This window comes from Natrix helvetica (assembly GCF_964273705.1).
Source record: "Natrix helvetica genome assembly, chromosome: 1".
Classification (NCBI taxonomy): Eukaryota; Metazoa; Chordata; class Lepidosauria; order Squamata; family Natricidae; genus Natrix; species Natrix helvetica.
In genome coordinates, this window is record NC_138548.1 from 17,992,514 (window position 1) to 18,006,485 (window position 13,972).

At 44.1% G+C, this 13,972-nt stretch overlaps 1 protein-coding gene across 3 annotated transcripts in view; it reads left to right on the forward strand.

The window, feature by feature from the left end:
* The window catches only part of MFSD12 (major facilitator superfamily domain containing 12), a 39,825-nt gene extending 29,985 nt beyond the window's left edge, over positions 1–9,840 (forward strand). Inside the window, exons 5-10 of one of the 3 annotated variants that reach the window (XM_081959409.1) lie at positions 1,946–2,038; positions 3,963–4,055; positions 4,550–4,720; positions 6,486–6,580; positions 8,240–8,370; positions 9,406–9,840. In XM_081959409.1, the coding sequence (XP_081815535.1) occupies positions 1,946–2,038; positions 3,963–4,055; positions 4,550–4,720; positions 6,486–6,580; positions 8,240–8,370; positions 9,406–9,494 (672 nt within the window). In that variant the 3' untranslated portion in view covers positions 9,495–9,840. Of the gene's footprint in view, positions 1–1,945; positions 2,039–3,962; positions 4,056–4,549; positions 4,721–6,405; positions 6,581–8,239; positions 8,371–9,405 lie in introns of those variants that run through there. The other 2 variants (XR_014175877.1, XM_081959410.1) reach the window with 2 other exon arrangements.
* The last annotated feature ends 4,132 nt before the right edge of the window (positions 9,841–13,972 follow it).

Genomic DNA, 13,972 nt, shown 5'->3' on the forward strand with positions numbered 1-13,972 from the left:
TAAGATTGAAAAATGCTACACTATGCACTCCATCATTTCTGGCTAGAATAGCTATTAGCCCATGCTCCAAATCTGACAATTTTAAGATTTGTGGACTTTAGCTCCCAGAATTCCCTAGCCAGCATGGCTTGCTGAGGAATTCTGGGAGTTGAAGTCCACAAGTCTTAAAGTTGCCAAGTGTGGAGACCACTCCTGTAGAGGGATGATGACAGGCATACATTGCAGAAGATGAGCTTGGTGTTTTTGACAAAATGTAAATAAATGCCAAGTCAAAGATCAGCATTTCTGGAATCCCTCAGAATGTCATCTTCCTTAATTGGTTGGCTTTATACATTAGATGTAATTATACATTAGATGTAATTATACATTAGATGTAATTATACATTAGATGTAATTCTAAACCCAAAAAGCAAACTATGTGAGCAGAGAAATTATTGCTTTGTCTTTATCTCTCTGTCTCGGCTAGTCCAAATTTCTACCATTATCTCTTTTCTTTTCCAAGTCGATTAAAACCAAGCAAATGAGTAAAAGTTCTCCATCATACTCAGAAGCAGCCCATCACCTTTAAAGAGCAATTCTTTATCATGGCCTGTGCTACCCCAGCAGTATATAGCTAGTGTAGGAATTAAGAACTGTCTCCTTTAAGAAACTACCTCATGGGAAATGTAGGCAGAGACTGCCTTATGGGAAATGTAGTTTTATAACATGTGATCACATCTATGTTTCTGATTGGCCACTGGGATATTTGCCCACGTGCAAAGTTTATAGCCGGTCAGTTTGAATGCCTTTGTGAACCGGAATAGTAGCGTTCTACATCTCCGCTCAGCATGGGAGTGAAATCATCATCTTTTTACACCACGTGTTGGGACAGATTATGTGAAGTCAGAAGTATCTTAACACTGAACTGTAAGTTTTGCTATTAAGAATGCCTGATAATAAACTTGATCTGAAAGAGATTCCTAAGCTTGGAGTTAACTGCATGCCCCAGGCAAGCCTACAACGTCAGAGGAAGAACATGGCCTCTGAACTACACATATTCTAGAACAAGGTTTCTCAACCTTGGCAACTTTGAGATGTGTGGACTTCAACTCCCAGAATTCCCCAGCCAGCAGTGTTTCTCAAACTTGACTGTGATTCTATGACTAAGTCAGAGGTCCTTGGTGCTCTCTGAGGTTGGTTGATTTTTTGCAGACATGTCATTACCCAAATTAAGTAGCATCATCAGTGCACTTAGTATGTCTATCTGAGACTTCTCAGGAAACAACAACTGAATGAAAAACTGCTGGTGACCTTCTACCGCTGCACCATAGAGAGTATTTTAACTTACTGCACCTGTGTATGGTTTGCCAATTGCACAGTGGCAGATAGGACAGCGCTCCAGAGGGTCAACGTCATTGCCCAGAGGATTATTGGTTGCTCTCTCCACTCTTTGGAAGAGTTTTATAGCTCCCGCTGCCTTAAGAAAGTTCAAAACATTCTTAAAGATCCATCTCATCCTGGGCACCCTTTTTTTTTTTTGAACTATTGCCATCTGGCAGACGGTAGAGGATAATAAAAACAAGTACAAATAGGCTGAAAAACAGCTTCTATCCCAGAGCAGTAACTATGTTGAATTCTATGCTATAGTGCAGTGTTTCTCAACCTTGTCAACTTGAAGATGTCTGGACTTCACTCCCAGAATTTCCCAGCCAGCTGGCTGGGGAATTCTGGGAGTTGAAGTCCAGACATCTTCAAGTTGACAAGATTGAGAAACACTGGTATAGTGCAATATTAATGCAATATCAGTGGTTTTCAATTTCAATTATGTAGCCTGTGAAGGGTGTGTCTTTGTGCTTTTATTTTTATAGTGATAATGTACACTGAAGATGTATACATTAATTTCGTTGTACGATTTGCAATCACAATAAACGAATGTGCATATGTAATACCACTTTCTTGCCTCCAGGTGGCGATGCTGTACATGTTCACCCGTCTCATCGTCAACCTCTCTCAGACATACATTGCAATGTACCTCACCAACTCTCTATTGCTTCCAAAGGTAAGTATGGTCTTTGGGAAGGGAGAGGTTTGGTTTATATTGTCTAGTTAGTAAGATTTAGATGAGCTTTTGTCATCTGCTCTGCTTCAGAGATGGAGAAGTGAAGGAGTCAGTAGTCTTCAGGTGCTTCTTGTGGGAGGCAGCTTGGGTCTCCAATGATTTTCCAACATTAGAACTGCTAACGTTTGGTAGTATAGTATTATGTTAATTAAGAAATTACTGTATACAAGGGTCTATTTTGAGAGGGTATTGGACATCAGAACCAAGGTGGCGCAGTGGTTAGAGTGCAGTACTGCAGGCTACTTCAGCTGACTGCTAGTTGCAGTTCAGCAGTTCAAATCTCACCGGTTCAAGGTTGATTCAGCCTTCCATCCTTCCGAGGTGGGTAAAATGAGGACCCAGATGCCATGGGGGCAGGGCAGTAGGTTAACTCTGTAAACCGCTTAGAGAGGGCTGTAAAAGCACTACGAAGTGGTATATAAGTCTAAGTGCTATTGCTATCATTTATTCAGTGTCATGCAGTAGTCTGGAATCCTCTTCCCCAAATAGTACTTAATTTGGTGAGATTTTCTTAGCCTGCCTTTGAGATTTTGAATGATTCCATATGAAAGCTGAGATTTCATTCTTACACACGTTTAAGCCGTGTGTCATTTAACTTAAATATAATTTGCAGAAAGTTTTAGTAATATTTAGAAGGGCAACAGATGGCTGCAGCTTTACATAGATGTAACCTTACTGTCTCTTTTTGAACTTCTCTTGAGGCTTATCCTAATTCACAGTGTTGTTGTAACTGGCCAGAAATGATCTTCTAAAGTAGTGTTCTCAACGTTGGCAACTTTTAAGATGTGTGGACTTCAGTTCCCAGAATTCCCCAGGAAATCCACACTTAAAAGTTGCCAAGGTTGATAAACATTGCTCTAAAACTTTGGGGCTGATTAGAAATTTGAACCTGTAGTGTCCCAGTTCTATCTGAGCATTGTAATTATAGGTAGTCCTCCCCTTACGACTGGTTGCTTAGCAACCGCTTCACATTCCAACAAAACTCCCTGGAGCTACTTAACGACCAGGTTTCAACGGTCCAATGATCACACACACCATGGACATGTGATCACATTTTGGTTGCTTGGCAACTGGCCAACATTTAGGACTTTTTGCAGTGTCCTGTGGCCATTTGACCATGATTTTTTGGCATTATCTTTGGTCAGAAACTGACATTTATTTCCAATTTCTGGTAAAAAAACGCCATTGGCTAACATTTAACAACTGCTGCATTTGCTTAATGATCAGTGTTTGCTTAATGGCCACCACACTAAAGGTTACGAAATTGGGCACCGTCACAATGTGACCTGTTTAATAATTGCTATCACTTACCACCGTAATTCTGAGCTCAATTATGGTCATAAGTCAAGGACTACCTGAAATCTATCCCTGCCCTTGTCCTCTGCAAAACCCACCACTGTTGGGGAAGGAATTAATTAACAAAAGGCTGCATTTGTTTTCTTGTCTTCTTCCCCGAAGGAAGAGCTTAAAGCAGTGGTGGCTAACCTTTTTGTCCTTACATGCTGAAAGTGTGCGTGCCCACGGCCATAATGTAACGCACGCCCGACACCCCCTGCACCTCATTTTGAGCCTAGCAGGCCTCCCTGAAACCTCCTGGACCAAAAATGAGGTGGGGGGGGGCACACTGCATCTCCTCCGCGCTCCCCTGGTCCCCCGGGCATACGTATGCGTCTCCCGCATGCGTGGCAGACTCAAAAATCAGCTGGCCGGCGAGAAGCGCATGCACATGCGCGCTGGAGTTGAGCTGGGGTGACATCTCGCGTGCCCACAGAGAGGGCTGTACGTGCCACCTGTGGCATGGATGCCATAGGTTCGCCATCACGGCCTAAATGGTTTTATTCCCTTTTCTCTCACCTTTTTACAGAGATACATTGCCACAATCCCCCTGGTGATGTATATTAGTGGCTTCCTCTCCTCCTTTTTGATGAAAACTGTGAACAAACGGATTGGCAGAAATGTGAGTACTCCCAGCCTTTCTTTTTCAGTGTTTGCAGCCCTAAAGGAAAATTCGGCTTTCCTGCCAGTTATCCTTGCAACTACCGCTTCACTGATTCCCATGCACGCGTAACGGAGTGAGCTCCCCTTACTTCTCCCAGCTTCTGCCAACCTAGCAGTTCGAAAGCATGTAACAATGCAAGTAGAAAAAATAGGAACCACCTTTGGTGGGAAGGTAACAGCATTCCATGCGCCTTCAGCGTTTAGTTATCCCGGCCACATGACCACGGAGACGTCTTCGGACAGCGCTGGCTCTTTGGCTTTGAAACGGAGATGAGCACCGCCCCCTAGAGTCGGGAACGACTAGCACATATGTACGAGGGGAACCTTTACCTTATGGGACAACCATAAGGTGGACGACTGAGAACTTCCATAGGTGTTGAATGAATATTTTGTGTAGCGGTGAGTAATGTATCCATGTTTTGGAAGTGAAAATAATTTCTTTTCCCATGTTAGCTCACCTACTTCCTGGGACTGCTGATTATCTTGGCCTTCGCCTCTTGGGTGGCCATAGCCGAGCAACTCGGTGTAGAGGTTTACGGGGCTGCTGTCCTGCTTGGGACCGGGTCAGCCACCATCCTGGTAACGTCCCTCTCCATGACAGCTGATCTCATCGGGCCCCACACGGTATGAAGCACTTTGTGTAAAAGATGGAGTCAGCCCTGCTTTAGGAACTGGGTACAAATTCAGTGCTAACTCTTAATAAAAAGCAGGGGGAAAAACATTTCTTAAAGAAGCAATGTGGGATTTCTGAATCATAAAAAAGAGTGTGATTCCTTGGGAGCTCCAAAGATACCATATTTTTGGAGTATAAGACGCACCTTTTTCCCTCAAAAAAGAGGCTGAAAATCTGGGTGCATCTTATACACTGAATACAGCATTTTTTTGCCTCCCAAAACCCTGCCCCCTTCACCAAAATGGCCGTGCATAGCTTATAGGAGACTTTCAGAGAGCTCCTGGGGGCTGGGGAGGGCAGAAATGAGCGAAAAATGGGCCATTTTCTTCTCAACTTTGCCCCTCCCCTGCCCCCAGGCTAATAAGCCTCCTAAAGGTTATCCATGCCCTTTTTTGACAAAAAACAGGCAAGGTTTTGCTCATTTTGGCCCTACCCCCCAGGAGCACTCTACAAGCCTCCTAAAGGCTGTTCATGGCCTTTTTTGGGCCGTTTTTGGGAGGTTTGTAGAGTGCAAAAACTTGTTCTTAAAAATTTGCCTCTTCAAAACCTTGGTGAGTCTTATACTCTGAAAAATATGGTATCTACCAGGGAACAATGCCAAAGACGTGGCTATCCTGAGAGGCGAGCGATTCAAGATGGCAGCCATAATGACATGATCAAAGCAACGCCCCTTTTTATGCACGTGACAAAGAGGCAGGACTTTAATCCCACCATGGTGGTCACCATCTTGAATTAGGTGGGGCTCGTGGGCTGTATATCATTTGCAGCATTTTTGCACAATTCCCTCCTCTGACTAAAAAAATGTTACGGGGACTAAAAGGCAAAGTGTACTTGGAGCCTTAGGGTGTCATAATATAACACTTTGTTTATTTTTAGAAGCACGTAAGGCCACTCATTTATTTGTTTTTATGGGGAATATGAAGGACAGAAGGCGCTTTCAGAGAGGCTTAGAAATAAATGGTTTATTGCCATGCTGTACCAGCTGTGTTTCTCATCCTCAGGAGCTTTAAGACGTGTGGAATTCAACTCCCAGAATTCCCTGAGGAATGCTGGCTGAGGAATTCTGGGAGTTGAAGTCCACACGTCTTAAAGCTGCCAAGAATGAGAAACATTACTCTAGGCAAAGGTCCACCACAAGTGTTGTGGGGGAAGAAAGAGAAAAGAGAAAAAAAAGAATGCAAGCCTCAGAATGGTATTCTACCAGGGCTGTCAAACTCAAGGCCCGTGGGCTGAATCTGGCCCGCGGGGTGCTTAGACCTGGCCCGCGGGGCCACCCTAAAAACAGTAAAGGACCGTCCCACTGTGCTTCTGCCAGCAAAAACGGAGCTTGGGAGGGCCACATGCAGCTGTCCCAGGCCTCATTTTCAGCTGCGATGGCCTGCTACAGCCTTCTCCCAGCAAAAACAGAGCTCAGGAGGGCCACATGCAGCCGTCCCAGGCCTCATTTTTGCTGACAGAGTGCTTGGACTGCCACAGTCGCCCCTGACATGGGTGACGTCATTCTGGCCATGACCACCACCCACCACCCCCGAGATCAAACGCAACCCTGATGCAGCCCTCAATGAAGTTGAGTTTGACACTCCTGTACTATCCTGTAGAACTATCTTGAGGTTTGCCTCTTCTTTTTGTTTCAAAGTTTTGCTTTCTGTCCAGGATGAGACCTGGCAGCCACTCATCAGTGGTCCTGATGCATCTATGGCTCATTTTCTCCGATAGCACAGCGGCGCATTCGTCTACGGGGCCATGAGCTTCACTGATAAAGTCGCCAATGGATTGTCGGTGATGATTATCCAGGACCTGCATCCATGCCCGTAAGTGAAGGGTGGGCACAGTGAGACAGCCATGTTGGCTTCTGTTTCTGTTTATTTGGATTTATATGGTGAAAAGAAGGTTGGTGAGCAGGCCTCTTTGGTACATCAGTGACTCAAAGAGCAGAGAAAATGGAGGGTACTTTTGGGAGAAATGTTTCTATTGTGTAGTGGGATTTAGTGGGCAAGAAGCAGACCAGCATAGATACCTGTACATGTATATTACAAGTGGAAACTATGATTGATCAAACCGTAGTTCAGTTTTCATATTGCATTACTGCCTACGTCATGCTCACAAACCATATTTGTTCTGGCCCCCCCTCCACCCAGTAATGAACGCCGACACAGGCTTAGCTGTCTACAACACTTTATTGACAATACTATAATCTTATTGGCTGAAAGCCCAAACACGACTCACAGACAAGATGTTGGCAGCAACTCAGACTCCAACAGATACAGACAAGAGCTTCTCCAGCTTGTTACACACAGAAACACAAGGCAGATCAGACAAAGAGTTCTCCTGATTACTATGAACGGTTGTGTCCTGCAAAAAGCCCCCTCCCAAAGTCCCTTCTTATATAAGCTCTTGGGAGGGGCCACGCCACAACCACCTGAGCTTGATTATCTCTTAGGAGCTTGTCTCCGGAGCAGCTGTTGCCTTCGTTTCTCCGCCCAAACTCCCTCCGATCCTCCCCACTGCTCCATGCCTCAGGTGCCTCCTGGTGGCCAACCAGCTTCTCTGGTCCCTGCTCTGCATCTGAACCCTGCCCAGGGTCTTCCACCTCCTCCATAGCCAACTCAAAGGGTTTGTCACTATCTGAGTCGCTCAGCAGCTGCAACGGATCCTGCTGGGTCACAACACATATTACTGTATTTTTCGGACTTTAAGATGCACCTTTTTCCCTCAAAAAAAGAGGGTGAAAATCTGGGTGTGTGTTATACACTGAATACAGTATTTTTGGCCTCCCGAAACCCCTCCCCCTTTGCAAAAATGGCCGTGCATAGCCTTTAGGAGGCTTCTAGAGTGCTCCTGGGGGCTCAGGAGGGTAAAAATGAGTGAAAAACGGGCCATTTTTTTGCTTGTTTTTAGCCCTCCCCCCCCCAGCCCGCAGGAGCTCTCTATAAGCCTCTTAAAGGTTATTCATGCCTCTTTTTTGACAAAAAAAAATGGGGCCATTTTGGGGAGGTCTGCAGAGTGCAAAACCTTTTTTTTAATTTGCCTCTTCAAAATCTTGGTGCGCCTTATACTCTGAAAAATACAGGTATATCTTGTGGAACCTCCTAACCTTTAAATATTTGGATTGAGATCTTTTGGAAAGGGGAATTTCAAGAGGGAGAGATATCATAGCTGAGGGGAATCCTCCATGTACCAAAGCAGTCTACCATAAAGTGTACAGGGATTGAGGAACGGCATTGGTAGTAGGCTCAGCAAGACTCTTGAAATGGCACTAATGAGAAACATTGCTCCATCCATTTTTTTTTTGTTTTGTTTTGATCCTACACTGTTTTTATTCTGGTGGAATTGCCAGCTTTGCTTAAACCAGGGGTTCTGAAGAGAGAGCCTCCATGTGTAAGAGCAGTGTACACAAGCTAATATTTATCTTCATGTTGCATTTCTTTTTCTCTATTCTCGTCTCCATCCCCACCCTTCACAAAATCCAGGACTCAGCTCTGTTGCAACGGCTGTGTGACTTTCTACCACTGGGTAATGGTCTCGGTTACTGGAGGCATGGCAATCGTGGCTGCCCTGTTCCTAGCCACCATCATGATTTGGCCAATCAGCATCCGTTTCCGTAAGTGATGGGGAAATTAGGGTGGTGGGAGAGGGAAGCAGAGAAGTGCAGCTGTAACTACAGATAGTCCTTGACTTGGAACCACAATTGTCTGTGGAGATCCAGGTCTTGATTGTCCCAAAGGTGCTTTTTTTTCAAGAGGCAACTGGACTTTCTGGTTTTTCTTTGAAGACGTTTCGCTTCTCATCCAAGAAGCTTCTTCAGCTCTGACTGGATGGTGGAGAAACAAAACAACCACTCCCTAAGTGCATGGCACAACATAGGAGAACAAACCCATCAGGACTAGATTCAGCAGTCCACCTGCATTTAAAAGACACAGGCCACTCTTTTGAAGATAACGAAGTCCATGTTTTGGACAGAAAGGACTGCTGATTTGAAATCGGGGTCAAAGAGGCCATCTAGGTCAAAATTGAACATAGAGAAAGCTATACAACATCATCTATCTCAGGTGGGATCCTACTGGTTTGCTCAGTAAACACTTTGGATGTGCTCGCTTCACTCGCAAGCACTACACGCCACTTCACAGTGCTTAACAGGCCTCTCTAAGTAGTTTACAATGTCAACATCTTGTCCCCAACAATCTGGGTCCTCATTTTACTGACCTCAGAAGGCTGAGTCAACCTTGAGCCGGTGAGAATCGAACTGCTGGCATCCGGCAGTTCAGCAGAAGTAGCCTGCAGTACTGCATTCTAACCACGTCGCCAATATGGCCAAGTTCAGACCCTTGGCAACTGACTCATATTTATGACGGTTACAGTGTCTTGGGGTCATGTGATCACTTTCTAGAAGCCAAGTCAATGGGAAAGCCAGGTTCACTTAACAACCGTGTGACTAACTTAACCACTGCACTGATTCACTTAACAACTGTGGCAAGAAAGGTCGTAAAACAGGGCAAAATTGACTTAACTCTCTCCCTTGGCAACAGAAATTTTGAGTTCAATTGTGGTCGTAGGTTGAGGACTATCTATACTTTTTTTTTTAAGGGGGAAGGGCATGTGAAAAAATTCCGGCTAATGAATTGTGTTTCTCCTGCAGATGATGTTGCGATTTCAGGATTAACGGGGGTGAATCCAAGCAACTCCCGGTATCTTGAGGAAGGAGAATCAGTGGCTGTGGTGAACTGAGGCATCTGAAGGAGCAAATCTAGGACAGGATGGAGTTGCAACAGCATGGAAATCCAAAGAACTTGTTTCATCCAGCTTGGATTTGCCCTTATTTGCTCTCCAGACCCAACATTGACAATCCCAGCATATTTTGCACAAATCTTCCTTGACCCTTTATGGGAAGATCCTTTCCTTTGACCACTTCATTCCCCCAGTTGGGTCTCTTGTGCAGCTAGTGGAGTACTAGCAATGAAGCAAGATCTTCCACCACCTAATCCATTCCCTTTTTCTACCTATTTGTATTTAAAAAGTAAAAATAAATAAATGTGGGGTTTTTTTATTTAAGAAATAATTAAACTATCTTAAGTTAAAAAAAAGTTATAATTATGTTTTTACTTTGCTAAATATTGATCTGTAAAATACAGGGGGAGCGGATAGATACTGATTTATTAGAGGTAAAGGTTCAGGTTCCCCTCGCACATATGTGCTAGTCGTTCCCGATTCTAGGGGGCGGTGCTCATCTCCGTTTCAAGAGAGCCAGCGCTATCCAAAGATGTCTCCGTGGTCATGTGGCCAGCATGACTAAGCTGTTACCTTCCCACCAAAGGTGGTTCCTATTTTTCTACTTGCATTTTTACATGCTTTCGAACTGCTAGGCTGGCAGAAGCTGGGACAAGTAAAGGGAGCTCACTCTGTTACGTGGCACTAGGGATTTGAACCGCCGAACTGCCGACCTTTCTGATCAACAAGCTCAGCATCTTAGCTACTGAGCCACCGCGTCCTTGATTTAGAGGTAGATTACTCTCAAAAAGGCTGGTTTGTCTGGGTGGAAGGTTACAACCCTGAATTCTGTATCTTGATCATTACTGCCATCTTCACCCATAACAAACATATTGTGGTTTATTTGTCGGTGCTTGAAGCACTAACAATGGCATATCTCACCCCTTTCCTTCTCTTCTTGTCCCCAAACTGGACACAGATGAATATTGTCCAGTTTGGGGACTGATCTATTGCACTGCAGCCAGATGTTATGCTGAACTTCTGAAGGAAAGTTGTCATGATCGTAAGAGCTGGAAAGCCACTTCTGAAGAGGAGTTTAATTAGTTTTCCTTCAAATTGCAAAGGCCTGATCAAGAAGATCTTTGAGTGTCTTCCAATGCTATAATTCCCTTCCTGAGAGGTTGCTTTGCTCATATCAATAGTTTATAGGCACAAGCCAAAGGTCCTTGGTTATTTATAATGGGTATTTGTCTATGGGGATTCTCAGTCATGGTTGTCCCAAAGGTGCTTTTTCAAGAGGCAATTGGACTTTCTGGTTTTTCTTTGAAGACGTTTCGCTTCTCATACAAGAAGCTTCTTCAGCTCTGACTGAATGTGGGGGATGGAAGGATTTATACTCCTTGCAGACAGGCAGGGCCAGCTGGTCCTTGAAACTACCGGTTTGGGCGAACCAAATGTAAAATTAGCATCTCCTTCCCACTCCTGAAGGTAGCCATCTTCACTCAAACCACAGTTGACATCTTTTCTAAGGATGCTGGGTTTGCACACTTCCTTTTCTAAATGCTTTTGAAAGAGTTTGTTAACTGCTTCTCAGCTATTAGGAACAGTGGACCAACACGTCTGACAGCACCAGGTGAGTTTCCGTACTCCTTAGCAAAAGAAGTTTTAAATACAAGTGTAAGGAGTTTTTAAAAAACAAACAAACATTATTTTGGAATAAACAGAAAAAGGGTGATCAGAACTTTGATTTTCAAAACTTGCAAATGGACTAACGGTCCAGATGGATTTAAAATAAGATTTGGGGATTAATTATAAGAATTCTTCCAATGGGAAAATGCTTCTGTTTTGAATTCTTTAAAATATATATATATATATATATAACTTTGAAAACTGGACACTAGAGGGAACCAGAGGAACTAAAGATTACAGTGCAATTAAAGGAGAAAAGCACTCAATTTTTACTTATTAATATAAAACGAAGCAAAACACCTTCATATTAAAATATTGAGGGATAGTTTTGAACAACGGACCCAAATTAATTTTAAAAGTGTCTGCCATGATAGACTGTGTTTATAAGGTGTTATGGAAGAGGGAACACGTTTTACAAAGCAACACAGATCTGAAAGTGGATTTTAAAACCAAAGGCTACAAGAATGATATGAAAAAAGATACTACACTGGATGTACAACTGAAAATGACTGATGTCTTAATAATTAAAAGGATACACAAATAACAGCAAAAGAGTGATCTGGACAGCTTTCCTATATTGGGATTTACAAAAGAGACTTGTTAAACCTTCAAAGAATTTTGTGAGCAGGGACAAAGTAAAAACTGAAATCAGGTTTTAAGACATTTGATTATCAAATTTCTACACTGCTCATCTCACCTAAATGGTTATTTGAAAGGATTGAAGATCAAGATTATTAAAAAGGGAAGGAAGGAATATAGGGTTGGTTTAACTCAGTGGTTCTCAACCTGTGGGTCGGGACCCCTTTGGGGGTCGAATGACCCTTTCACAGGGGTCGCCTAAGACCACCAGAAAACACATATTTTCAATGGTCTTAGGAACTGAGACACCAATTTTATGGTTGGGGGTCACCACAGCACGAGGAACTGTATTAAAGGGTCGCAGCATTGGGAAGGTTGAGAACCACTGGTTTAACTAAACTTTGGCACAGCTGGTTAACTTACTGGCGGGTGTGGTGCTTTTTTTCCAAGAAATCAGGAGACACAAACGGAAATGTGGGCGAGTCCCAGGATGCCTCCACAAGATGGCACTTCCTCATCAGAACAGCTAAGATCAAGGAAATGACGGTTGACAAAAACAAAAGGAAATGGTTTGGGATGTTGGTTGAATTACTTTGCGCAACCAACAACTGTACAAAAGGGGAAAAAATGTGAATGAGTAATGAAGGGAGAGCCAGTTTGAGGTGCTGGCTTAGAGGCCTGAAGAAGGCACAGTGGCACAGTGGTTAGAATGCAGTACTGCAGGCTACTGCTGACTGCCGGCTGCCTATAATTTGGCAGTTTGAATTTCACCAGGCTCAAGATTGATTCAGCCTTCCATCCTTCTGAGGTAAAATGAGGACCCAGATTGTTGGGGGCAACAGGCTGATTCTGTAAACCGCTTAGAGAGGGCGGTAAAGCAGTATATAAGTCTAAATGCTATTGCTATATATGCAGAACTGCTCAGACAACTTTTGGTAGTCCCATCAGGATTGAGCTCCAGGCTGTGGATAGAGTTTCCCTGCAATAGTGTATTTTAACCCCTGTACCACTAGGGCTCCTAATGTGCAACCAATGTGTGCAAACCCCACCCCACCCCTGGTCTCCTGCCAAAACCATAATGCAGTTGCTCTTTATATGAGCCACCGTCGTGCAGTGGTTAGAGTGCAGTACTGCAGGCTACTTCTTCTGACTGCCGGCTGCCTACAATTTGGCAGTTCAAATCTCACTAGGCTCAAAATTGACTCAGTCTTCCATCCTTCTGAGGTAAAATGAGGACCCAGATTGTTGGGGACAACAGGCTGACCCTGTAAAACTGCTTAGAGAGGGCTGTAAAGCACCATGAAGCAGTATATATCGTATTATTCAGAGTATAAGACGCAGCTTTTTCCCTCAAAAAAAAAAAGGGGGGGGGGGAATCTGAGCGCGTCTTATACACTGAATACAGCATTTTTGATGACCTGAAACCCCACCCCCTTTGCAAAAATGGCTGTGCATAGCCTTTAGGAGGCTTCCAGAGTGCTCCTGGGGGCTGGGGAGGGCGAAAATGAGTGAAAACCAGGCCATTCTTTTGCTCGTTTTTGCCCCCGCCCCCATGAGCACTCTACAAGCCTCCTAAAGGCTATGCATACCCTTTTTTTGACAAAAAATTGGCCCGTTTTTGGGAGGTCTGCAGAGTTCAAAACCTTTTTTAAAAAATTTGCCTCTTCAAAATCTTGGTGTGTCTTATATTCCTGTGCATCTTATACTATGAAAAATACGGTAAGTCTAGGTGCTATAGCTATTGCATGTTCTCCCTTAGGCATCAAAGCCAGCATGATGATTTGAGGCGGGTTGCTCCCTCTCAGCCCAACCCAACTCGCAGGATTGTAGTGAGGAACACAGGAATAGAAAACATTATGTAGGCTGCCTTCAGTTGTCTAATATACTCCCACCCTGTCATTCTGTCATTATTTCCTACCCTCCCTCTGCCAGGTGGGGGATGAAGTGACAGGAGATATGGCAGGTTCAGATTGGGAAGGATATGCCAGGGAGGGTGAGAGGTGTTGTGGATCAAGAAGAGTGCATGACAGGTGTAGTGCAGGTCAGGTAGGGTAGAGTTGTGGGCGGCTGGTTGTCAGAATCAGAAAGGGTATGTGGGGGTCAAATGGGCTGCGATAGATACTAATAGCACTTAAACTTATATACCGCTTCACAGCCCTCTCTAAGCGGTTTACAGAGTCAGCACAATTGCCCCCAGCAATTGGGGTCCTCAGTTTACCGACCTTGGAAGG